At 42.9% G+C, this 27,193-nt stretch overlaps 1 protein-coding gene across 3 annotated transcripts in view; it reads right to left on the minus strand.

The window, feature by feature from the left end:
- The window catches only part of mocos (molybdenum cofactor sulfurase), a 258,546-nt gene that overhangs the window by 112,474 nt on the left and 118,879 nt on the right, over positions 1-27,193 (minus strand). For all 3 annotated transcript variants that reach the window (XM_072575582.1, XM_072575580.1, XM_072575581.1), the window contains exons 6-7: positions 26,428-26,627; positions 13,166-13,282 (exon numbers count right to left, since the gene is read on the minus strand). In XM_072575582.1, coding sequence (XP_072431683.1) covers positions 13,166-13,282; positions 26,428-26,627 — 317 coding nt within the window. The remainder of the gene's footprint in view (positions 1-13,165; positions 13,283-26,427; positions 26,628-27,193) is intronic.

Below are 27,193 nucleotides of genomic sequence, written 5' to 3' on the forward strand. Positions count from 1 at the left end.
ATCACTCAGAGGGTGGTGAATCTTTAGACTTCTTTACGTGAGAGGACTGTGGAGGGTTTGTTGTTAAATGAGTTCAAAACAGAGACAGATACAGTTCTAGTTACTAATGATATCGAGGAATATATGGATAGTGTGGAAATATGGCATTGATGCAGATGACCAGCTGTGATCGAGAATGGCTGAGTAGGCTCAAGGGGCTGAATGGCATACCTCTGCTCCTAAGTTCTTATGATCGAAAGGAAAATGATGCAAGAACCAGTGGTTGAATTGATTAGTCCTTGCTTTAATGGATAGGAAATAGGTAGGCACGTTTACATATACTTGAGTAGATTTCTGAGTCAGTGCTGTATTGGACAGCTTGACTGGAGGGTTGGGTGTTTCTAGATTATTTTAAGACAGAGTTAGATTGTTTCTTAATCAGTAGGGGATCAAAGGTTACAGGAAGAAGGCAGAAGAATGGGGTTGAGAAATATATCAGACATGACTGAATGGTGGAGTACACTTAATAGGCCAAATGGCCTGATTCTGCTCCTATATCATATGGTCTTATGGAGCACAAGTCTTCAGTATCACAGATGTTTGCTGCATGCAATATGTTCAGTGTTCCTTTGCATCTACATGACACATTTCTTGCTGTTTCTCATCTAAACATATTCACCTTATACATCTGTTAATAGGAGCAAGATGCACAAAACATGAAGCAGCAGCACATCTTGAGTAGAGTGAAGGTTTCATCCAACCGGCAAACTATCAATTCTTTTGAGGAGGAAGTATCTAGGTTTTAGACATGAAGAAGGTGGGCAAAGAAGATGATGGAGTATTTTGAGGTAGACAGGAGCAATGAGGGTCAGACTCCACACAGTCATGGTCTAATGTATATTTGTTTTAATCCCTATACAATTTAGAGTCATAAAAATCTATAGCATGGAAACAGATACTTTGGTCCAACCAGATATCCTAAATTAATCGAGTCAATTTGCCAGCATTTGGCCAATATGCCTCTAAACCCTTCCTATTGATGTATCCATCCCAATGTTGTAATTGTACCACTTCCTCTGGCAGACACACATCACCCTCTGTGTGAAACGGTTTCACCTAAGGTTATGATTTTCTAAACTTCTATAAGGTGATCTCTCAGCCTCCGACACTCCGGGGAAAATTGCCCCAGTCTGTTCAGCCTCTCCTTATAGCTCAAATCCTCCAACTCTGGCAACATCCTTGTAAATCTTTTCTGAACCCTATCAGGTTTCACAACACCTTTTCCATAGCAGGGAGACCAGAATTGAACACAATATTCCAAAAGTGCTGTACAGCTGCAACATGGTTTTCCAACTCCTACACTCAATGCACTGGCCAATAAAGGAAAGTAAACCAAACGCCTTCTTCACTATCCGATCTACCTGCAACTCCACTTTCAAGGAACTCTGAACCTGCACCCCAAAGCCTCTTTGACAAAAGTGAGGACTGCAGATGCTGGAGACCAGAGTTGAAAAATGTGATGCTGGAAAAACACAGCAGGCCAGGCAGCTTCCGAAGAAAAGGAAAATCGACGTTTCGGACATAAGCCTTTCTTCAGGAATGGGGCTGGTATGCCAGGCGGGCTGAGATAAAAGGTAGGGTGAAGGGGATTTGGGGGAGGGGCGCTGGGAATACGATAGGTGGAAGGAGATGAGGGTGAGGGTGATAAGCTGGAGAGGGGGTGGGGCGGAGAGGTCGGAAATAAGATTGCAGGTCAAGAGGGCGGTGCTGAATCCGGGGGTTGGGACTGAGAAAAGGTGGGGGGAGGGGAAATGAGGAAGCTAGAGAAATCTACATTTATCCCGTGTGGTTGGAGGGTTTCTAGGTGGAAGATGAGGCGCTCTTCCTCCAGGCGTCGTGTGGTCAGGGTCTGGCGATGGAGGAGGCCAAGGACCTGCATGTCCTTGGCGGAGTGGGAGGGGAAGTTAAAGTGTTCAGCCACAGGACGGTTGTGTTGGTTGGTGCGGGTGTCCCAGAGGTGTTCCCTGAAACGTTCCGCAAGTAGGTGGCCTGTCTCCCCAAAGTAGAGAAGACCACATCGGGTGCAACGGATACAGTAAATGATGTGTGTGGAGCTGCAGGTGAATTTGCGATGGATATGGAAGGATCCATTGGGGCCTTGGAGGGAGGTGAGGGAGGAGGTGTGGGCGCAAGTTTTGCACTTCTTGCAGTTGCAGGGGAAGGTGCCGGGAGTGGAGGTTGGGTTGGTGGGGGGTGTGGACCTGACAAGGGAGTCGTGGAGGGATTGGTCTCTCCGGAACGCTGATAGGGGTGGGGAGGGAAATATGGAAATATATCCCTGGTGGTGGGGTCTGTTTGGAGGTGGCGGAAATGGCGGAAGATGATACGATGTATCCGGAGGTTGGTGGGGTGGAAGGTGAGGACCAGTGGGGTTCTGTCCTGGTGGCGATTGGAGGGACGGGGTTCAATGGCAGAGGTGCGGGGAGTGGAGGAGATGCAGTGGAGAGCATCGTCGACCACATTGGAGGGGAAATTGCGGTCTTTGAAGATGGAGGCCATTTGGGTCGTTTGATAGTGGCATTGGTCCTCCTGGGAGCAGATGCGGCAAGGTGAAGGAATTGCGAATATGGGATGGCGTTTTTACAGGGGGCAGGGTAGGAGGAGGTGTAATCTAGGTAGCTGTGGGAGTCGGTTGGTTTGTAGTAAATGTCTGTGTTGAGTCGGTCGCCTGAGATAGAAATGGAGAGGTCTAGGAAGGGGAGGGAGGAGTCTGAGACAGTCCAGTGAAATTTGAGGTTGGGGTGGAAGGTGTTAGTAAAGTGGATGAACTGTTCAACCTCCTTGCGGGAGCATGAGGTAGCGCCAATACAATCATCAATGTAGCGGAGGAAAAGGTGGGGGGGTAGTGCCAGTGTAGCTGCGGAAGATGGACTGTTCCACATATCCGACGAAGAGGCAGGCATACCTGGGGCCCATGCAGGTGCCCATGGCTACTCCTTTGGTTTGGAGGAAGTGGGAGGAATGGAAGGAGAAGTTGTTAAGAGTGAGGACCAGTTCAGTCAGTCGAAGGAGGGTGTCAGTGGAAGGGTACTGGTTGGGTCGGTGGGAGAGGAAGAAGCGGAGGTCTTGGAGGCCTTCGTGATGGGGGATGGAATTGTATAGGGACTGGATGTCCATCGTGAAGATAAGGCGTTGGAGGTCGGGAAAGCATAAATCATGGAGGTGGAGGGTGTGGGTGGTGTCCCGAACATAGGTAGGGAGTTCTTGGACTAAGGGGGACAGGACCACGTTGAGGTATGCAGAGATGAGTTCGGTGGGGCAGGAGCAGGCTGAGACAATAGGTCGGCTGGGGCAGTCGGGTTTGTGGGTTTTGGGCAGGAGGTAGTAACGGGCTGTGCGGGGTTGTGGGACTATGAGGTTGGAGGCGCTGAATGGGAGATCCCCTGAGGTGATGAGGTTATGGATGGTCTGGGAGATGATGGTTTGGTGGTGGGAGGTGGGGTCATGGTCAAGGGGGCAATAGGAGGAGGTGTCCGCAAGATGGCGTCTAGCTTCAGCGGTGTAAAGATCGGTGCGCCAAACTACCACTGCGCCCCCCCCCCCCCCCGACTGTCTGCCGGTTTGATGGTGAGGTTGAGGTAGGAGCGGAGGGAGTGGAGGGCTGCGTGTTGTGAGGGTGAGAGGTTGGAGTGGGTGAGAGGGATGGACAGGTTGAGACAGTCAATGTCGCGGCGGCAGTTGGATATGAAGAGATTGAGGGCGGGTAAGAGGCCAGCATGGTGTGTCCAGGTGGATGGGGTGTGTTGGAGGCGGGAGAAGGGGTCATCAGAGGGTGAGCAAGAGTCCTGGTTGAAGAAGTAGGCGCGGAAGCGAAGGCGGGAAGAAATGCTCGATGTCTAGCCGCATGTCAAACTCACTGATTCGGGAGCGTAGGGGGATGAAGGTGAGGCCTCTGCTGAGGACTGATCATTCATCCTCAGAGAGGTGGAGGTCTGGAGTGATGGTGAAAATACGGCAGGGCTGGGAGCTAGGACCTGGTGTGGGGCTGGAGCTGGGAATGGGGGTGGAGTTAGGCTTGGGGGCAGAGTTGGTCGTGGGGACGGAGTTCGACGTGGGGGCGTAGATCAACGTGGTGTGGTTTTCTGGAGGGATGGTGAAAATACGGCAGGGCTGGGAGCTAGGACCTGGTGTGGGGTTTTCTGGAGGGATGGTGAAAATACACCGCTGAAGCTAGACGCCAACTCGCGGACACCTCCTCCTACTGCCTCCTTGACCATGACCCCACCTCCACCACCAAACCATCATCTCCCAGACCATCCATAACCTCATCACCTCAGGGGATCCCCCATCCACCACCTCCAACCTCATAGTCTCACAACCCTGCACAGCCCGTTTCTACCTCCTGCCCAAAATCCACAAACCCCAATGCCCCGGTCAACCCATTGTCTCAGCCTGCTCCTGCCCCACCGAACTCATCTATGCATACCTCGACACGGTCCTGTCCCCCTTAGTCCAAGAACACCCCACCTACGTTCGGGACACTACCCACGCCCTCCACCTCCTCCATGATTTTCGCTTCCCCGGCACCCAACGCCTTATCTTCACGATGGACATCCAGTCCCTATACACTTCCATCCCCCATCACAAAGGCCTCCAAGACCTCCGCTTCTTCCTCTCCCGCTGACCCAACCAGTACCCTTCCACTGACACCCTCCTTCGACTGACTGAACTGGTCCTCACTCTTAACAACTTCTCCTTCCAATCCTCCCACTTCCTCCAAACCAAAGGAGTAGCCATGGGCACCTGTAAGGGCCCCAGCTATGCCTGCCTCTTTGTCGGATATGTGGAACAGTCCATCTTCCGCAGCTACACTGGCACCATCCCCCTCCTTTTCCTCCGCTACATTGATGATTGTATTGGCGCTACCTCATGCTCCGACGAGGAGGTTGAACAGTTCATCCACTTTACTAACATCTTCAACCCCGACCTCAAATTTCACTGGACTGTCTCAGACTCCTCCCTCCCCTTCCGAGACCTCTCCATTTCTATCTCGGGCGACCGACTCAACACAGACATTTACTACAAACCGACCGACTCCCACAGCTACCTAGATTACACCTTCTCCTACCCTGCCCCCTGTAAAAACACCATCCCATATTCCCAATTCCTTCACCTCCGATGCATCTGTTCCCAGGAGGATCAATTCCACTACTGAACAACCCAAATGGCCTCCATCTTCAAAGACCGCAATTTCCCCTCCGATGTGGTTGGAGATGCTCTCCACCGCATCTCCTCCACTTCCCGCACCTCTGCCATTGAACCTCGCCCCTCTAATCGCCACCAGGACAGAACCCCACTGCTCCTCACCTTCACCTTCCACCCTACCAACCTCTGGATACATCGTATCATCCTCCGTCATTTCCGCCAACTCCAAACAGATCCCACTACGAGGGATATATTCCCCTCCCCACCCCTATCAGCGTTCCGGAGAGACCACTCCCTCCGCGACTCCCTTGTCAGGTTCACACCCCTCACCAACCTAACCTCCACTCCCGGCACCTTCCCCTGCAACCGCAAGAAGTGCAAAACTTGTGACCACACCTCCCCTGCCACGTCCCTCCAAGGCCCCAATTGATCCTTTCATATCCGTTGCAAATTCATCTGTACATCCACACACATCATTTACTGTATCCGTTGCACCTAATGTGGTCTCCTCTACATTGGGAAGACAGGCTGCCTACTTGCGGAACGTTTCAGGGAACACCTCTGGGACACCCGCACCAACTAACACAACCACCCTGTGGCTGAACACTTTAACTCCCCCTCCCACTCCGCCAAGGACATGCAGGTCCTTGGCCTCCTCCATCGCCAGACCCTGACCACACGATGCCTGGAGGAAGAGCGCCTCATCTTCCGCCTAGGAACCCTCCAACCACACGGGATGAATGTAGATTTCTCTAGCTTCCTCATTTCCCCTCCCCCCACCTTTTCTCAGTCCCAACCCCCGGATTCAGCACCGCCCTGTTGACCTGCAATCTTATTTCCGACCTCTCCGCCCCCACCCCCTCTCTGGCCTATCACCCTCACCATCACCTCCTTCCACCTATCGTATTCGCAGCGTCCCTCCCCCAAATCCCCTCCCCCCTACCTTTTATCTCAGCCCTCCTGGCATACCAGCCTCATTCCTGAAGAAGGGCTTATGCCCGAAACATCAATTCTCCTGCTCCTCGGATGCTGCCTGGCCTGCTGTGTTTTTCCAGCATCACATTTTTCAACCCCAAAGTCTCATTGTTCGGCAATGCTCCCCAGGATATGACCATTAACTGTATAAGTACTGCCTTGATTTACCTTTCCAAAATGAAGCATTTATCCAAATCAACTTCATCTGCAACTCCTCAGCCCACTTGCCTATCCGATCAAGGTCCCAGTGTACTCTGAGTTAACCTTCATTGTTGTCCACTATACCACCAATTCTGGTGTCATCTGCAAACGTACGAGCCATACCTCGTCCATTCACATCCAAATCATTTATATAAATGACGAAAAGCAGTGGACCCAACACTGATCCTTGCTGCACAATGCTGGTCACAGGTCACTAGTCTGAAAGGCAACTCTCAACTACTACCCTCTATCTCCTACTTTCAAGCCAATTTTGTATCCACATGGCTAGCTCTCCCTGTATTCCACGTGATCTAACCTTGTTAACCAGTCTACCACACAAAACCTTTTTGAAAGTCTTGCTGAAGTTCATATAGACTACATCCACCACTCTGCCCTCATCAATCTTTTTCTCACTTCTTCAAAAAACTCAATGAAGTTCATGAGACACTTTCCCATGAAAAGGTCATGTTGACTATCTCCAATCAGTCCTTTCCATTCCAAATATATGTAAATCCTGTCCCTCACAATCCCATCCAACAACCTAACAACTGCAGACGTCAGGCTCACCAGTCTATAGTTCCCTGGCTTTTCCTTACAACCTTTCTAAAGTCGTGGCACCATGTTAGCCAATCTCCAGTCTTCCGGCACCTCACTTAGAGTCATAGAATCATAGAAATGTAAGCACGGAAACAGACCCTTTGGACCAACTTGTCCATGCCGACCAGAAATCCCAATGTAATCGAGTCCCATTTGCCAGCACCCGGCCCATATCCCTCCAAAGCCTTCTTATTCATATACCCATCCACATGCCTTTTAAGTGTTGTAATTGCACTGGCCTTCATCACTTCCTCTGGCAGCTCATTCCACACACGTACCACCCTCTATGTGAAAAAGTTGCCCCTTAGGTCTCTTTTATATCTTTCCCCTCTCACCCTAAACCTATGTCCTTTAGTTCTGGACTCCCCCACCCCAGGGAAAAGATCTTGTCTATTTATCCTATCAATGCACCTCATGATTTTATAAACCTCTATAAGTTCACCCCTCAGCCTCCGATGCTCCAGGGAAAACAGCCCGACCCTGATCAGTGTCTCCCTATAGCTCAAATCCTCCAACCCTGGCAACTTCCTTGAAAATCTTTTCTGAACCATTTCAAGTTTCACAACATCCTTCCAATTGGAAGGAGAGCAGAATTGCATGCAATATTCCAACAGTGGCCTAACCAATGTTTTGTACAGCCGCAACATGACCTCCCAACTCCTGTACTCAATACTCTGACCAATAAAGGAAAGCATGCTAAATGCCTTCTTCACTATCCTACCTACCTGTGACTCTACTTTCACGAAGCTATGAACCTGCACTCCAAAGTCTCTTTGTTCAGCAACACTCCCTACGATCTTACCATTAAGTGTATAAGTCCTGCTTTTCCAAAGTGCAGCACTGCCCACCAATTGCTTCCCTAGCTTCCCACAAAGTTCTAACCTACACTTGATCAGGCTCCAGGGATTTATCCACCTATATGCATTTTAAGATGTCCAGCACCACCTCATCTGATTATGGACACTTTTTCAGATGTTGCTATTTATTTCTCCAAATTCTCTAGCTTCCATATCCTTCTCCACAGTGAACATTGATGCAAAATACTCATTTAGTATCTCACATATCTCCTTCTGTTCCAAACATAGGAGCCTTGTTGATCTTTAAGGAGTCGGGAGTGTGGTGCTGGAAAAGCACAGCAGGTCAGGCAGCATCCGAGGAACAGGAGAATCAATGTTTCGGGCATAAGCCCTATTTTCTCCCTTGTTACTCATTTTCTTTAACATATTTCTTGAATCTCTTTAGATTCTCCTTAATTCTACATTTCAAGGCTATCTCATTTCCGTCTTGAGCGTACTCCTACTGTCCTATACACTTTGCTCGATCCCAGCTGTCTATATTTGACGTATGCTTCATTGATTTCTTGACCAAAGCCTAAATTTCTGTGGTCATCCAGCATTCCCAACACTTACCAGCCTTGTCCTTCACACTAACATGAACATATTGTCTCTGAACTCTCATTATCTAATTTTTGAAGGCCTCCCACTTTCCATCAATCCCTTTATCTGCAAATAGTTGTCCCCAATCAACTTTTAAAAGTTCTTTCCTGATATCATCAAAACTGGACTTCCTCCAATTTAGAACTTTCACTTTCACATAACTGTTTTAAAACTAGTAGAATTTTGATCACTGACCGCAAAGTGCTCCCCACCCCCTGACACCTCAGTCACATGCCCTGACTTATTTCCCATGAGAAGGTAAAGTTTTGCTTCTTCTCTAGTTGGTACATCCACATACTGAATCAGAAAAATTTCTTGTACATATTTAACAAATTCCTCTCTATCTAAGCCCTTATCACTATGGCAGTTCCAATCTATGTTTGGAAAGTTAAAATCCCTTACCATTGCAACCCTATTATTCTTACAGATAACTGAGATTTCCTTACAAATTTGCCTCTCAATGTCCCATTGACTATGGAGTTCTATAGTATGATCCCAATGTGTTCTACATTTATTTATAGAGGTTTCAGGATTTCAATGAAATGTGATGAAATGTTTCCAATCTAAGCCTTACTGTAAGGTTGTTCCATTGATGTTGTTTCACCCAATTAATTGGAAGAATTAATAGAGCTTCAGCTAACCACTTGACAGCATCCTGCAGCAGGGAGAATGGTGAGTGCCGTCAGAACTACAGTTACTGTGTCCCTAACTGTTATGCACAAAATACAGGGACAACCTCTGATTCAGTAAACAAAGATAGCGTTAGTTTATCTTTGCCCTTAGTGTTTCCCATTAATATTTACTTCTCACTACAGGTGGTAGAATGATGTCTTAAGATCTGGCTACAATGCACATCCTTGATCAACTTGGGTCCATGCCTGCAATTGTTTTGGTGTTTGAAATATTATTGGCACTGCTTACTTCAATAAAGTGAAATGATTGAAGGATCGCATGTTTAAAAGACATAATTTCATCAAGTCAGTGCCTGACTCGGTTCACTGGAGATGGCAGGACGCTATGCAAGAATAGCATCAGATTAAGTGAGCTGCAAATATGTGAAATCTCAGGAAAGGGCTATGTTCATGCAGTAGTACCAAACCATCGAACAAAGAAAAAAGAACAGTATAGCACAGAAACATGCCTTACAGCCCACCATTACTGTGCCAATACATGATGCCTTTCTAAACTAAAAACCTTTTGTCTCTACACAGTCCATATCTCTCTATTCTCTGCCTATTCATGCATCCATCAAGGTGCCTCTTAAACATTGTTATTGCATCTGTCTCTACCACCTCCTCTGGCAGCACATTCCAGACACGTACCACCACCCTCCATGTAAATAACATGCCTCTCACATCTCCTTTAAACTTGTCCCCGTTACCTTAAACATATGTCTCCTAGTAATTAACGTTTCTACCCTGAGAAAAAAGTCTCTGACTATCCATTCTATCCATGCCTCTCATAATTTTGTAAACTTGTATCAGGTTACTCCTTGGCCTTCAACGTTAAAGTGAAAACACACCAGGTTTGTGCAATTTCTCCTCATAGCTATTACCCTTCAAAACAGGCAACATCCTGGTAACCCTTTCTGTACCCTCTCCAAAGTCTCCACATCCTTCTGTTGGTGTAGTGACCAGAACTGTCTGTAATATTCCAAATGTGGCCCAACTGAAGTTCTATATAGCTACAACATGACTTGGTAATTTTTAGACCCTGTACCCTGACCCCCGACTGATGAAGGCAAGCATGACATATGCCTTTTGGCTGCCTGATCCAACTGTGTTGCCACTTTCAGGGAACTGTGGGCCTATATGTCTAGATCTCTCTATGTGTTAATGCTTCTAAGTGTTCTGCCATTTACTATAAATATTCCTCCTTGCAAACTGCATCACCATGCATTTGTCCGGTTTCAATTCCAATGGCCGTTTCTCTGTCCTAATCTCAGGCCTAACTATATCCTACTGTATCCTCTGGCAATCCTTCTCACTATGCGCAGCTCCCCAAATCTTTGTGTCATCTGCAAACTTACTAATCAAGCTGCCTACATTTTCCTCCAAATCAGTTATATGCATATTACAAACAACAGGGTCCCAGCACTAAATAAAAACCAAAAGAACTGCAGATGCTGTAAATCAGTAACAAAAACATAAATTGCTGGTAAAGTTCAGCAGATCTGGCAGCATCTGTGAAAAGAAATCAGAGTTAACATTTTGAGTCTGGTGACCCTTCCTCAGGACAGTCACCAGACCTGAAACATTGACTCTGATTCTCTTCGCAGATGCTGCCAGACCTGATGAGCTCTTCCTGCAATTTTTATTTTTGTTAGGGTCCCTGCATTACTTGCTGCAGGATTAAACTGACCACATTCAGAAATTAAACCCTTCTACTGCTACACTAGTCTTCTATGACCAAGCCAGTTCTATATCATCTTACCAGCTCACTGCTGATCCCACGTCACTTCATCTTCTGTACTGCTTGCCATGAGGAATCTTGTCAAAGGCTTTGCTAATGTCCACGTAGATGAGGTCCACCATTCTGCCCTCATTAATCATCTTTGTCGCTTCCACAAAACACGTAATCAATTATGTGAGATACAACCTCCTCTGCTAGTAGTCATGCTGTCTGTTGCTCCTAAGTCCATAGTTTTCCAAATGTGAATAAATCCTGTACTTAAGAATCTTCTCCAATAATTTCCCTACTACTGACGTAAAGTCACTGGCCTATAATTTTGCAGATTATCACTGTCATCCTTCTTGAACAAAAGAACATCATTGGCTATTCTCCATTCCTCTGGGATCTTGCCTGTGACTAAAGAGAATACAAAGATTTTGTAGAAGGCCCCAGCAATTTCCTCCCTCACCTCCCTTTGGCATACGAGTTCTTCAGGGTAGTGCCCCTAGCTCCAGCTACCCTCTGCAGCTTCAACAATGATTTTCCCTCCATCAATAAGGTCAAGAGTGGGAATGTTGATTGATGACTGCAATCTTCAGTAACACTTGGAACTTCTTAAACACTAAAACAGTCCATGCCCACGTGTAACAAGACCTAAATGGCATTTAACCTTGGGTTGTTAAATACTAAGCAAGATGCACGTTAGGAAATTACCATCTCCAACAGGAGACGATCTAACCACCTCTCCTTGATATTCAATGACATTATTATCTGAATCTACCTACCAAGTCCAGAAAGTTAGATTGACCAGCGAATCTGATGGCAATCAGAACAGGATAGATACTGGGAATCTGCAGTGAGTAACTCAACTCCTGACTCCCAAAGCTGATCCATGAACTACATGACACAAATCCATAATATGAAGGAATACTCTCCATTTGCCTGGATGGGTATGCTCCAACAACAGTCAAGAAACTCTATTCCATCTAAGAGAAAGCAGCCTGACTGCTCAGTCCCTAACATTTCATATTCATTCCCTTCACCAGCAGTGCATAGTGGCAGCAAAAGGCTCTATCCATAACTCAGCAAAATTCTGCTGGTAGCTCCTACCATTGTGAAAATCAAGGGCAGCAGATGCATGCAAGCACAATCACCTATATGTTCCCTTTCAAGTCATAAACCTCCCAGAATTGGAATTATATATTAGTTTCTCAGTGTTACACGGTCAAACATTCTGGAACTTCCTTCCTAACAGCACAATGCATGTACCTACATCACATGGACTGCAGTGAGTCTACGCAGTGGCTCAGCACCAAATGTCCAAGGGTAATTAGGAAATAGCAATAAACATTGGCCTAGCTAGTGTTGTCTACATTCCTAGAATGAAAAACAGAAGTGTCCAGGACACTAGATACTTCATGTTAGTGTGCATGCAGCATTAAGAGACCTTTTACAGCCACAGCAAATGAAGGCTTCCTGCTCACCACATTTGATAGCCCCAAACAAATTACCTTTGAAATCTGAAAGGCCTTTTAAAGGTCAAATTCATCTATGGCATTCTTATACATTCTCTAATTTTTGATTCAGATTATCAATGGAAGGTGCTTCAATGAAGAATAACATTCCAGATCACTTTTAGCAATAACATGAGACTGGGCAGATGTATTTAAATTGGTGGAATTAGTGATTGCTGACTGATGCAATCCTGAAATTTATTGTAGCACAGAATATTGACCAATGTGATAAGATTAGTGCTCAGGTCACAATCTTTTATACTTTGTTTTGTCTTGTGTATTAGTTTGTTGAGAGATAGGCAAAAGGAAAATCACACACAACTGAATGAAAATAAAATAAATATGAAAACTACATGGACTACTGTAAAGTATTGGAACCATTCAGACAAATCAAGTGGGTGTATGGGCAAATTATTCAAGAGGTTGAAAAACCTTAAGATAAGGTGTAAGTTTTATATTTTACCAAAACCAACACAACCCCTCATGTCTCCTGCATGATAGTATCCATAAGTAAAAGGTCAGGAAAGTACTAATCTAAGGTGCTCATATTTGAATGAGCTAGATTAGAACCATGTAAAAATTCTCTGTTTCCAACCCAGATTGTAAACATCCTTCAGTTTAGTCCTGTTCAAGGTTTTTTTGAAATTAGAATTAGTGCATAATATGAGCAATGAACTCAGTCTTGTTCAAACATTAGGAAGGTTCATTAAGCAGCTTAGCAAACTACCTGCTGGAGCAATAAATAAGTTCTGTTGCGCTGAGATGAAAAATTGCAAAAATTTTCATCCAGTTTTGTAACTATCTTTCTGAACGAGCTGCAAACCATTCGGACATCAAATACAAAATTCGTATATAGTAAATACTAACCTTTAGATTCATTTTGACATCTTCATTACTAATTCCAAGGTGTTGCTGACAGCCTCCAGTGTTACAAAAGCAGCCAGTGCGAAGATGGATGTTGTACAAATTTGCCAGCTTGTCCACCTGTAACAGTGTAAGAATGATGGTGTTTTCATAAAATCACATTAACAACTAGATTGTAAGTGATTTTTTTTCAGGGCTGTGTAGAATGGCTTATTTTTCACTGTTGGCATAAATTAGATTCAGACTGCAGGTTGAAGACAATGAGGTGAAGATAAATTGAACTGGAAGTGGGTATTGATTCTTTGACGTCAGCCTGCTAGTGTAACATAAGGTGAAAATTAGAATAAATGTGGGTGCTATCATAGCCAAGCGGGATCTGAGCCCGCTCTGTCATTTAATATGATCACATCTGATCATCTAACTCTTTCAACTTTCTCCCTTTACCTTTTGATCCCTTTTGTCCTAAGAAGGACATTAAACATCTTCTTGCAAACATTCAATGTTTTGGCCTCAACTGCTTTGTGTAGGCAAGAATTCCACAGGCTCACCACTTTCTGGGTGAAGAATTTCACCTCGTCTCGTTCTGAAATGGTCTATTCCATATCATTAGACTATAACCACTGGTTCTGAACTCCTGAGTCATCAGGATCATCCCTTCCTGTGTTTACCCTATCTTGTCCTGTTAGAATGTTTCTGTGAAATTCTCCAATCATTCTTCTGAACTCCTGTAAATATAGTCCTAAATGATTCAGTTTAATTTCATATGCCAGTCCTGCCACCCTAGGAATCAGTCTGAAAAACCTTTGTTGTACTCTCTCCAAAGCCAGAACGTCCTTCTTCAGTCGAGACACAAACTGCACAAAATACTTAGGGATAGTCTCATGGAGGCCCTGTATAACTGCAGCAAGACATTCCTGCTTCTGTACTTAAATCCTCTTGATATGAATGCCAACATATTCTTTGCCTTCGTCACCACCTGCTGCACTTGCATTTTAATTTTAGTGACCGATATACACGGGCAGTAATCATGGGGGATTTCAATATGCAGGTGGACTGGGAAAATCAGGTTGGTAGTAATTGCAAGAAAAGGAATTTGTGGAATGTCTACAAGATGGCTTTTTGGAGCAGCTTATAGTGGAGCCACTAGGGAACAGGCTTCACTGGATTCGGTGTTGTGCAATGAGGCAGACTTGGTAAGGGAGCTTAAGGTGAAGAAACCCTTAGGAGGCAGTGCTCATAATATGATTGAACTTTCTCTGCAATTTCAGGAGGAGAACATAGAATGATAATGGTATTACAGCTGAATAAAGGCAACTACAGAGGCATGAAAGAGGAGCTGGTTAGAATTGACTGGGAGAAGCCTAGCAGGAAAGACAGGGATTTCTGGGAGTAATTCAGGAGACACGGCAGAAAATCATCCCAAGGAAGAAGAAGCATGGTATAGGGAGGATGAGGAAATCGTGGCTGGCTCGGGAAGTCAGGAACAGCATAAAAGCAAAACAGAAAGCACATTGTGTGGCGAAGGGCAATGGGATACCGGAGGATTGGGAAGCTTACAAAGATTAACTGAGGGCAACAAAAAAAGAAATAAGGAGGCAGAAGATTAAATATGAGGGTAAGCTAGCCAGTATTGTAAATGTCAGAATTTCGTTCGATATATAAAGGCCAAAAGAGAGGCAAAAGTGGACATTGGGCTGCTAGAAAATGACACTGGAGAGGAAGCAGTGGGGAACAAGGAAATGGCTGAAGAATTGAATAATGCGTCAATCTTCACAGTGGAAGACATGAGTAATATCCCAAAAATTCAAAAGAGTGAGGGGCAGAACTGAGTATGATGGCCATTATCAAGGAGAAGGTGATAGAAAACTGAATGGCTTAAAGGTGGATAAACCACCTGGACCAGATGGACTACATCCCAGAGTTCTAACAGAGATAGCTGAAGGTATAGTGGAGGAGTTAGTGGTGATCTTTCAGGAATTGTTAGAATCTGGGAGGGTACCAGAAGACTGGAAAATCGCTAATGTGACACCCCTGTGTAAAAAGGGTGTAAGGCAAAAGATGGAAAATTACAGACCGATTAGCCTAACCTCGGTTGTGGATAAGATCTTGGAATCCATTGTGAAGGATGAGGTTTCTGAATACTTGCAAGTGCATGGTAAAATAGGCAAAGTCAGCATGGTTTCATCAAGGGGAGGTCATGCCTGTTAAATCTGCTAGAATTCTTTGAGGAAGTAGCGAGCAGGTTAGACTAAGCAGAGCCAATGGATGTTATCTATCTGGACTTCAAGAGGCCTTTGACAAGGTGTCGCACAGGAGACTACTGAATAAGATAAGGGCTCATGGTGTTAAGAGGCATTTAAGACTGAGATGGGTTCTTGAGTATCAAGGGGATCAATTTGAGAGGATTAGAGAGCATCATACAGCTTTTACTATCATTAAATGGGCAGGGGGTTAAAGGTCAGGTAAAAGTGAAAAAGAGACAGGCCTGAGTTTGCAGAAAATTAAAACAGTAGAATCTGAGCATACTCATAGTTGCTGAATTGGTGCAGTCCTGTCTTCTATTTATAGCACTGTCCACATCAGTCAGAATTGCAAATTGCCCGCATATTTTTAAAGCTCTCTTTCCAGACATCTAATGATTACTGTCACCACATGTGCCAGCTGTCTACTGCATGATATCTATCGATGCTCCCTGTAGCCTATGCCACAGCTCCAAATCAGGCTTTCTGTTGCTTAGACTTTATGAAGACAGTTCCCCATAGTATTGTTAGACAATATGGCAGGACCTGCAGCTGTTTTTGGTGCCATCAAAATCAGTGAAGAGAAGTAGTTAAGGTGCTGTTCATCATATGAGCATTCCTTTCCATTCATTGCCACCAAAAGCAAGAAATACTATAACTAGATGCTTCTGAAGTGACATACAATATCGTGATGAGCCAAACTCTCTCTCTTATAATAGTAATATGATCTCTATTCTGCTACTCTTCGAATTTTCTACTCCAGCATCATTTTCAAAGCTAAGCCTGTACTTGCACAATGCACCTGCTAAGGTGAGCTTTCCATTCACCTCTGTCTAAAAATGTCAGTTTGCAAATGGGTGGACAGTGAGCATCTGTCATACATGGCATTATCTATATTCCTTTTTTTGGATTACTGGTGTTAGAATAGAATATACACAATGCAGAATAATCAGCATCAAGATTCAAGTGCACAAAGTACACCAAGAGAAAACAAAACCAAAAAATAAGGTTTTGAAATGGCTATAATATATTTAACCTACAATTACTGTATTCTCTCAATGATGTACAATATACATATTTAATGGTGAAAGGTAGTGGTAAAATCGCCATAGTCCAACTGCGTCATAGGGCTGTTCTCTTATTAGCAAGAGACAACTGGAGGGTCACTATGCTTCAGGCAAGGGGAGAGACTGACACAGAGAGTCCTTCATTGTAATGTAAGCTGGGGCAGGAAATGAACCCACATTGTTGGTGTTACTTTGTATTGCAAACCAACCAACTAAGTCAACTTATACCTTTATGGATACACCATCACCTGGAAAGTTTGTGTACCTATCTTAACAATTTACCTCTGATATTACGTGTATCAGACTGGTGAATAATGAAGTACAGGACTAATTAATTACATTGAATGTACTTCTAAATTCATGGTAAGGATCTCAATTTCAGCAATGAAGTAAAGACATTCACAGTCAGCTTTGAAGAAAGCTGCGCACAACGATCTATCAATCTCACTGGCTTGGATTTCCACTTCCCCAAAAACATTTGCAATCAGGAGGCAAAGGAATCTTCAAACATCAAGCAATAGAAATGTTATCAAAGTCACAGCCATTCGATTCAAAGTATTCTTAGAAACAGCAAATCAGGAAGTAAAACACACTCATTTCCAGTTGAAATTTTACAGAAGGTGATATAAGTGATTGGGACATGTACATGGGGTAGAAGCTCTAAAATATCAAATAAACGTCTTTCTGCACCCATTACTTTAAAAGTTTTTTTTTAATCACGTGGAAAAACTAATATTCCACAAAATTAATAGGGTGTGAGTTATGAAATTAACACATTATTAAAGACTAGTCACACCTCATTCAAGAAGGTGCTATTCATCTTTAATAATATATTAAGTTCATTCATAATTTACTAATCTCACCTCATTCAAGAAGGTGTAACTCCTTCTAGCGTTTGTACACCAAGACTAACAGCATTAAAGGGCAAGTTTTTGACTGTTCAGCCATTTCCACATTATTTCAATTCAGAGGAATCCAACAGTGCACTGTCAGAAAAAAATGATAGCAATCTCTGTTTTTCCTTGTTTAATTGCGCATACACAGGCACCATAAATTGCTGTTAGTTTCAGGGAAGTAAAAACAGTTAACACAGATAGCTTTGCCTTTATTATGACTACAAAATCCTGGTAAATATTTGAATAAAGCACTCCTCATTCAGGTGGTTCTAGTCACTGTTGCCTGTGTCCCTCAGAAAACACCTCGGGGGGTAGCGGGAGTCCAGATTGAACGGAACGCTAGCAAATTTTAGAACACCAATTCACCAATTTATGTAAGAAATAAAATGACCTTCCAGCAGTGAATATCCAGGATATTGTACATTAAAATAAGCAAGAAGTGGTCTAATTTCTGTTGATTTAGAAATTTAAAAACAAAATAAGAATTTTCCTTCTCAAATATGTATACTTTGAAAATTACTATTATATTTGCTTCAGTCAGCATCTTCCAGTACATTACAACTTGCTGTATAAACAAATTTCTCATGTATCCACTAATTTCTTCACAAGTTACTTTAAATTTGTGTAATTTGTATAAAAAATGCAAATGGAAACAGAGACAGATTCTCCTTACTTACTGAAAATCCATTTGCAATTTTGAAACATCAATTAAAGCTCCACTTAACCTACAATGGAGAACAATCCCAGCTTTTCTAGTTTCTCTAGAAAATTGAAATCCCTCATGTCATACACCGGTGTTGTATGTTTTCACATAAAATTCTAATCTCATACTGAATTGGTAAACAATATAGCTTCAATTTACTTGAAAATTTCAAACAGGTTTCTTTAACAGAAACTGAGAACTTGCAGGTACACAGCAATTTATATCCAGACCCTTGGTCCATCAAGCTCCTACTGTTCGGAGTCCTCATGGTTGTTGGTCATGTGGTGTCATCTTGGTCCTTGGCTCATTTGCACACTCAGCTCTTAAAGCAGTAATTCAACATCCCAATCCCCTGCTCTTCCAAGCCAAGATAAACCGAAATGCACGAAGAGTGAAAATATGTAAATGGTACAAAATGATTACAAAAATATTTATATTGAAACAGGATAGGTAGAATTGGATATTGCTGAAAAAGGTTCCATTTTGTCAAAGCTTTTTGACTCACACTCATCAGGAAAATTTACAGGAATACCAAAGTAAAAGGGAGCAACAGTTTAGAATACAGGAGAATGAATTGCTGATTAATTAGCAAGAGGCAGAATAGGCTGTGGCTATTTTTCCTGGAGTGTTGGAAGTTGAGGAATGACCTTATAGACGTTTATTGAATCATGAGGGGCATGGCTAGGGTGAATAGTCAAGGTCTTTTCCACAGGATAGGGAAGGGCATTTTAAGGTGAGAGGGGAAAGATTTAGAAGGGACCTAAGATGCAACTTTTTCATGCGGAGGATGGTGCCTGTTTGGAATGAAGTGCCAGAGGAAATCGTGGTGGCTGGTACAATTACAATTTAAAAGACATCTGGAAGGGTTTATGATAAGGAAGGGTTTAGAGGCGGGCAAAAGTTTGCTTGTTTCTCCTCAATATTGTTTCATTAGTCATTGCGACTTCACAGGATCTTTGCTCACTTTGGGAATGTGTGGATCCTATGTGTAAATTAGACAGTTCCACACTTGCATTTCAGTCATTACCCAATCTCATTCTCCCTGGTTTGCTAACAACTTGTCCCTGTAGTTCTGAAAATGTGGACAAGTGATTGTTTTAACTTGCCTTTCAAACATGATCTTTGTGTGGATGGTAAGCCCATATCCAGAGAATTAACTCTTTAGTGTTCCATAGGAATACAGAAATCTTAATTTGTCATGCTGCATTTCCTGTTAAGTGCTTTAATAGTGCGAACAATTTGTTCAGTAAGACTGTTTGATCTGGAATAATAATTCTAGCTACAGATAAAACAATTATAAAGGACAGACATATAACTCTGTGAATTAAAACTCCAGCCCCCTTATAAGCTGTCCTTTAAACACGTACAGTTAAAGACAGGAGATACAAAATTACAGGTTGTGATGGGGAGAGGGCGAACTAGGAAGGCAATTCAATGGTTCCTCATAGAGTTCATTGAGATGGTTCTTTTGACTTGTCAGGGTGTACTGCTTCTAGACTCTCCAGATACTTTCACTTGATTGCCAAATGTGCTGGGTGGCTGGTTCACACTAATGAAGTTTCTGGCTTACTGGTTAAATGTCACAGCTTACAATAACTATTGGTGGAAAATAAATAGGCTTTCTTCAGACATAAAATGGCTTTTATTGCAGAGAAAGAGATAGCTGTTTCCCTTGTGATGTTCTGATGGCTTCTCCTAAACACTCACACCCCAAGCTTTCAGTTACCTGGAATTAAATTCTTTTGACAGGCAGAAGGCCCTTGTTATTGATAGCTGATCACTATTCCACAGACCAATCAGCTTGTTGTTGTTGGTGAAATCCATACATACACATCCCTTTGTTCCAGCTTATCTGCAAACATTTCTCTTATTGCTTGAACACTCAGCAGTGTAAATGGGACTCACAATCAGTGTCAGGTTATTTGATTTTAAGCGTGCAGCAATCCTGCAACAATCCTTGCTTTTCAAACCAGTTCTTTTCCCATTTCCATTCATAATCAAAAATACTGGAAATAAAAGTTCATATAATCTATCTTTTTCATTAATACTTTGCCAAAAGAGAATGAATACTTCCCACACTAGCTTATATCTTAATGGAAGGTGGTGTAGTGTAAATGCTAAATTAATTTAAAATGGGTGATGCAAGATGGTTCAGCCTGTCAAAGTTAGGCATCATTAACTCTAAGGCATAGATTGGTAGTAAAAACAGTTCTTTGACAAGGAGTTAAAGCAGGAATCGAGGATTTGTCCAATGTCCTTGATAAATACGACTGCCTGGGAACTATTCCAATAATCTTTCATAATGTCAGCATCTTTGAAAAACTCTAGGCAATAATCAGTGAGGGTACAGTATTGAAGATTTTATTAAAAAAGAAAGATGAGTTCAGGTTTAGAACTGAATGTGGTCCAAGCAATGTAAGTGTTCTTCAGGATACATTTGCTGTGCTTTACAATATATTTATTAGTGGTACATTGGTGCCTCAGCATATAAGTGCTTTGCATTGTTTATTCCTGGATTATATGTCCAAGTCTCTATTAATTAGTTCATTTAATATTTCCCACAATGAAACAGTTGCTGAGAAGTGCTGGCTTCGACAAAATATTGATTTCAGGACGGAAGGTCTAATTCATGAGCTAGCTGGCACGGCTATTTGTCACTTTTGGCTTGTTTCCTGATTATGCACTCAGTAAACAAAAGAAAAATGACCGATAATATAAAAACAAAGTTAAAATAAAAATAGTGAATTTAAATTAGTGTTGCTTATGATATTCTTTCCTTAATAGAATGTTACTGTCAACTTGGAGAATTCAATACAATGTCAGCTTCCAGATTCCAAAATCTCTCTGAAAGCACACTAAAGTCTACATGTAGTTGTTGTGAGTCTATACGTAATTGTTGGAACTGTATTGATTGCCATAGACATTTTACATTTTAATTATACTTGCAAAATGGCAACAGTGACTTACAGGCACTTTACTATGGAAGTAAAATCCTCTTCAATGATAAGGTCTAATCACTGTGATTTCCCTGTGCAATATATGAAAAATACACAAAGGAAAATAGGGAGATCATTTGTTCTGTAGGATCTATCATCAAAGGTGTCTTCATCGTGGAATGTTTTCATCATTAGTTTTTTCACCTTGATTGTTGAAACTTAGCCGTTCATCAAAACATCAATACAGCCTTCCATGGTTCTTTTTCACTTTGCTGCTTATTGACCTCAAGTCATTTGACATATTCTGGAAGGGGCAGTGGTATAATGGCAAAGTCACTGGATGAGTAATCCAACAGCTCAGACTCTGGGTACAAAAGTCCAAGCCCTGTCACAGCAGCTGATGGAATTAAAATCTAATTAATTCATAATTATTGAATTGAAAGCTTGACGCAGCAATGATGGCACTAAACTATCAGCAATTTTTATAAAAACTCACTATCTGGGTCACTAATATGCTGCAGAGAAGGAAATGTGCCATCTTTACCTGGTCTGGTCTACATGTGATTCCAGACCCACTGCAATGAGGTTCACTCTTAAATGATCTCTGAAATAGTCCTGCAAGTCACACATTTGTATTACTTGCTACAAAGCCAAATAACAATGAAACCAGAAAATTTGCCTGGCATCAAACTAGGGACCAGAACTGAAAATGGCACATGCAGCCCTGTCAACCCTCCTTGCTAACATCTGAGGAATTATATCGTAGATGAGTTAAGCAACAGGATGACATAGTCAATACTATAAGCAGCTGGCCATCACCTTCACAAAAGCTATTAGTGATAGACAATAAATACTAGCCTAGTGAGTGATATCCACATTCCATGCAGTACTTTTTAAAAAGGCTCACTGAATCACACTTTATTCATCAAATCTAAATCAACACTGCTAGCATCCTTAGGTACAGCCTGTCCTACTGTCAGGACAGGGAGAAAGTGAGGACTGCAGGTGCTGGAGAATCAGAGTCGACAAGAATGGCACTAGAAAAGCACAGCAGGTCAGGCAGCATCCAAAGAGCAGGAGAGTTGATGTTTCGGACAAAAGCCCTTCATCAAGAATGAAGGGCTGGACAGACCTAGAAGAGGCAGCAGAACAATAGTTTACATTGGGAAGTGTTTGTTTGAAGACGCTTCAGAATTGAACTCCAGTTCCATTGAAGTCTCATGGTATCAGGATCAAATTTGACGACTATCAGCTATTTCACCCCCTCAGCTAATATGTCAGCTTCACATTGAACAAGAATAATTTTAAAAAGCAGTAAGGACGACAAAGGCTCAGAGGGTACTCTGGGTGGTTTCAAAGTCCATCATGACAAGGGACTTCACAGCACTTCAATTGACCAAGATGGTTGAGAGCTGATGGACATAACCGCTAGATTTGTTCTGCAATAGGTAATGAGGGAACCAACAAGAGGGAAAAATATCTCTACCTCTTCCTTACCAATCTAACTGTTGCAAATGCATATGTTCCTGACAGTACTAGCAGGAGTGACTACTGCACAGCTATTGTGGAGGTGAAGTCTTGTCTTCAGACTAAGAATACCCTCAATGGCTCTACCACTGTACAAAATGAGATAGATTGTGAACAGATCTAGCAATTCAAAACTGACCATCCATTAGCTGGTTGTGGGCCAGCAGCAGCAACAGCAGCAGCAGAAATTTACTCAAACATAGCATGTGACCTCATTGCCCAGCATATCTCCCACTCTACCATTGGTATCAAACCAGGGGATCGAGCATTGTTCAATAAATTGTGCTTTTGAGAAACTGCTCTAAAGCATACCAAAGAATGAGATGTCAACCTGGTAAACAACAATACAGGATTACTGCAGGACAAACAATAAAAGCAGGATGCAATAGAAGGAGCTAAGCAATTTCACAATTAGTAGGTCAAAACTATGCTTTGCAGTCCTGCTACATTCAATTGTGAATGGTAGTAGACAATTAAACATGAACTGGAGGAAGAGGCTCCACAAATATTCTGATCCTCAATGATATGGATCCCAGCATATCAATACAGAATACAGTGTTGAAGTAACTGCAATCATCTTCAGCCAGAAGTGCCAGGTAGGTGATCATTGTAGTTTCCTTCAGAAGTCTGAAGTATGTGAGATGTTAGACTTCAGCTAATTTGATCAATTTCTTATGATTGTAAGAAACACTGAAGTCATTGGTACTTTAAAGGCTATGGGTTCTGACAACCTTCTGGCAACTCTATGAAGATGTTTGCTGCAGAACTTATTAAACTCTTCGTCAACTTGTTCCAGTACAACTAAAACACTGGGAATGTAGAAAAGTGTTCGTTTATATTCTGGCCACAAAAAGCAAGTCAAATCAAACCTGGCCAATTATTCCGTGAATCTATTACCAAACATCAGTAAAGTGACAGAAGGGTTGTTGACAGTGCTAACAAATGACACATTCATCAATATCTGCTTACTGACAGTCAGTTTCATTTCCAACTAGGCCAGCTCCTGACTGCCATTGCAGCTTTGATTCAAGCATGAAAAAAAAGGCTGAATTCAAGACATGAGGTGAGAGTGAGTTGTCCTTGATATCAAGTCAGTATTTGACCATATGTGACATCAAGGATTCCTAACAAAACTGAAGTCAATGGGAATCAGAGAGCAAAAGAAATTCCACAGTGGCTCAGCAGTTAGCGCTGCTCTCTCACAATGCCAGGGATCTGGGTTCAATCCCACACTTGGGTAACTATCTGTGTGGAGTTTGCACATTCTCCGTGTCCAAAGATGTGCAGGTTAGGTGGATTGGCAATGCCAAATTGTCCATACTGGCCAGGGATGTGTAGAATAGGTGAATTAGCGAGATGGATGTGATTGTTAGAAACCAATCATCTTAGTCCAGTACAGTGCTGTAGGAGTTCCTCACAGTACTATACAAGGCCTAAGCATCTTCACATCCCTTATCAATACCCAGTCCTCCACTGAAAGATCTGAAGTGGGAATGTACACTGATGGTTGCACAATGTTCAACACCATTCACAATTCCTCAGATACTGGAATAGCCCGCATCCATACACATCAAACAGGACACCATGCAAGATTGGTCTGATGTGTGACAAGTATTATTTGTGCCAAACAAAAACCAGTTTATATTACAGAGAATCAAAATACCTTCTCTTGACATTCAATGATGTTACAATTGCTGACTACACTGTCAACATCCTGGGAGTTATCGTGACCAGAAATTAATTGAACTAACCATTTAAATACTGTGGATACAAGTGCAAATCAAAGGCTCAGCATTCAGTGGTGATTACTTCGCTCTGATTCTGACTCCCCAAAGTCTCTTCACCATCAACAAAGTACAAGTTGAGAGTGTGACAAAATACACAAACATGACTTGTTTTCATTTGAACACCAGAGGCTAAGGAACAACCTGATAGAGGTTTACAAAATTATGAGGCATGGATAGAATGGATAGTGTCAGTGTTTTCCCCTGGGAAGAAACTTTAATTATAAGGTTTAAGATAAAAGGTAGAAGTTTAAAGGAGATGTGAGAGGCAGGTTTTTACAGAGAAGGTGGTAAGTGCCTGGAATGCGCTGCCAGAGAAGGTGGTAGAAGCAGATTCAATGACAATGTTTAAGAGGCATCCTGACAGATACATGAATACCTGGAATGGAGGGATATGGACCATGTAGAACAAAAGGGTTTTAATTTAGAAAGGTCTCATATGTCTGAGCAGGCTTGGTGGGCCAAAAGGCCTGTTCCTGTGCTGGACTGTCCTTTGTTCTTTGCACAGCACTGAAGTAGCTTGATACCATCTAGAATAAAGCAGCCTATTTGACGGACACCACATCCACCACATTCAATACTTGCTCTATCCACCAGTGACTGCAGTGGCATCTGTGTGTATTGTCTAGGAAATGCACTGTAGAGATTCTCTCCTCTGACTGCACCTTCCAAACCAATGATCTCTACCACCTAGAAGGACAAAGGCAGTAGATCTATGGGAACACCACTGTCAGCAAGTTCCCCTCCAAGTCACACACCAACCTGATTTGAAACTTTGTTATAATTATAGATAAAGTTTTTTTTCACTGTCACTGGATTAAAATTCTGGAGTTACCTTCCTTAAGCACTAGGAGAAAATGAAGACTTCAGATGCTGGAGATAAAAGTCAAGAAGTGTGACGCTGGAAAAGTGCAGCAGGCCAGGCATCATCCAAGGAGCAGGGGAATCAACGTTTTGGGCATAAGTCCTTCATCAGGACTGGGGAGTGCCAAGTGGGCTGAGAGATAAATGGGAGAGGGGTGGGGCTGGGAGGAAGGTAGCTTGGAAGGCGATACGTAACAGTCTGTGTGGAGTTTGCACATTCTACACGTGTCTGTGTGGGTTTCCTCCGGGTGCTCTGGTTTCCTCTCACAATCCAAAGATGTGCAGGTCAGGTGAATTGGCCATGCTAAATTGCCTATAGTGTTAGGTGCATTAGTCAGGGGTAAACATAGGGCAGGAGAATGGGTCTGGGTGGGTTATTCTTTGGAGGGTCGGTGTGGACTTGTTGGGCCAAAGGGCCTGTTTCCATACTGTAGGGAATCTAATCTAATCTAATCTCATGAATGCGGGGGTGATGGTGATAGGTCAGAGTGGAGGGTGGAGCAGATAGGTGGAAAGGAAGATGAACAGGTAGGACAGCTCAAGAGGGCTATGCCGAGTTGGAGGGATGGATCTGGGATAAGGTGGAGGGAGGGGAGATGAGAAAACTGGTGAAATTGACCTTGATGCCTTGTGGTTGGAGGGTCCCAAAGTGGAAGATGAAGCATTCTTCCACCAGGTGTCTGATGGCTTGGAATTGGTGGCGGAGGAGGCCCAGGACTTGCATGTCCTTGGCGGAATTGGAGGGGGAGTTGAACTGCCCTCTTGAACCTGTCCATCTTACTTCCCACCTATCCGCTCCACTTTCTGTTTGGACCTATCACCATCACCCCTCACCTTCATCAACGTTTTGCGACCCAAGCTACCTCCCTCCAGCCCCACATCCCTCCCATTTATCTCTCTGCCTTTTTGGATCACACCCCCACACTCCTGATGAAGGGCTTATGCCTGAAACGTTGACTCTTGCTCCTCGGATGCTGCCTGACCTGCTGTGCTTTTCCAGAGCCACACTTTTTGACTTCCTTAAGTATTATACAAGCATGTACACCATTTGGATTGCAGTAGGTCAAAAAGGTGGCTCACCACCATCTACTTCAGGTCAATTAAGGATGGGAAAAAATGCTAGCCAAGTGTGACCAATGACCATATCACATGAAAAATTACATTTAAAACAATTCTTAGATAATTGTAGCCAATTCTCTAAATGACTCTTAGCTGAAACTATGAGATGGTGACAAGATTACATCATACCTTGGCATATCCAACTATTCCGCCTTCCTCATCAAGCACATTTAGATTAATAATAGGTCCTTGAGCATCTGGAGTTTCAAATTCATTATCACTGTATATCCGAGCAACTGGTGTTCCATTAGCATGGCACATTCCAGAGAGTATTATGTATGTATAACGGGCCAAACTAAATGTATGAAGCATAATATTTTGCATTCCACCTGCAATTAAGAAGAAGAAACAATTATTAGGCTGGTACAATCAACAATGTCATAACACAGCTAGGACCACAATCAGAAGTACCTTGTATCTGTCATATATATTGCAAATTGATGCTTACCTAAATCATAATTTTCAACTGGTGGAAGGCATCCACTACTATTGAAATAACTACAAAGACATTACATATATTGCTGAGGTCTAACAAGTGCCCTGTTCATGTACAACATCACCTCCTTGCTTGTGCGCTCTCTGTCCCTATTAATAAAGTCAGGTTCTCTCCATCCGTTTTGCCACTTTCAATGATACACCCAGGTTCTGCTGTTCTTGTACCCCCTTTAGAACTGTACCATCTATCTTGTATTGTATTTTCCTGTTCTTATAATCAAACTGCATCACCTCACATAATGAATTATGAACAATGCTCTAAATGTTATGTTGTTGAATTCTATTCTAATCACCTTAGAAATGCAAAAAAGCTGAAAAACCAATTTATAGGTTCAACATAGTTGATGAATGACTGATTTCAGCAATTTTTTTAATGGGCAGGACATCTCTGTGACCTTCT

Source organism: Chiloscyllium punctatum, chromosome 8 (assembly GCF_047496795.1).
Source record: "Chiloscyllium punctatum isolate Juve2018m chromosome 8, sChiPun1.3, whole genome shotgun sequence".
NCBI classification, from domain to species: Eukaryota; Metazoa; Chordata; class Chondrichthyes; order Orectolobiformes; family Hemiscylliidae; genus Chiloscyllium; species Chiloscyllium punctatum.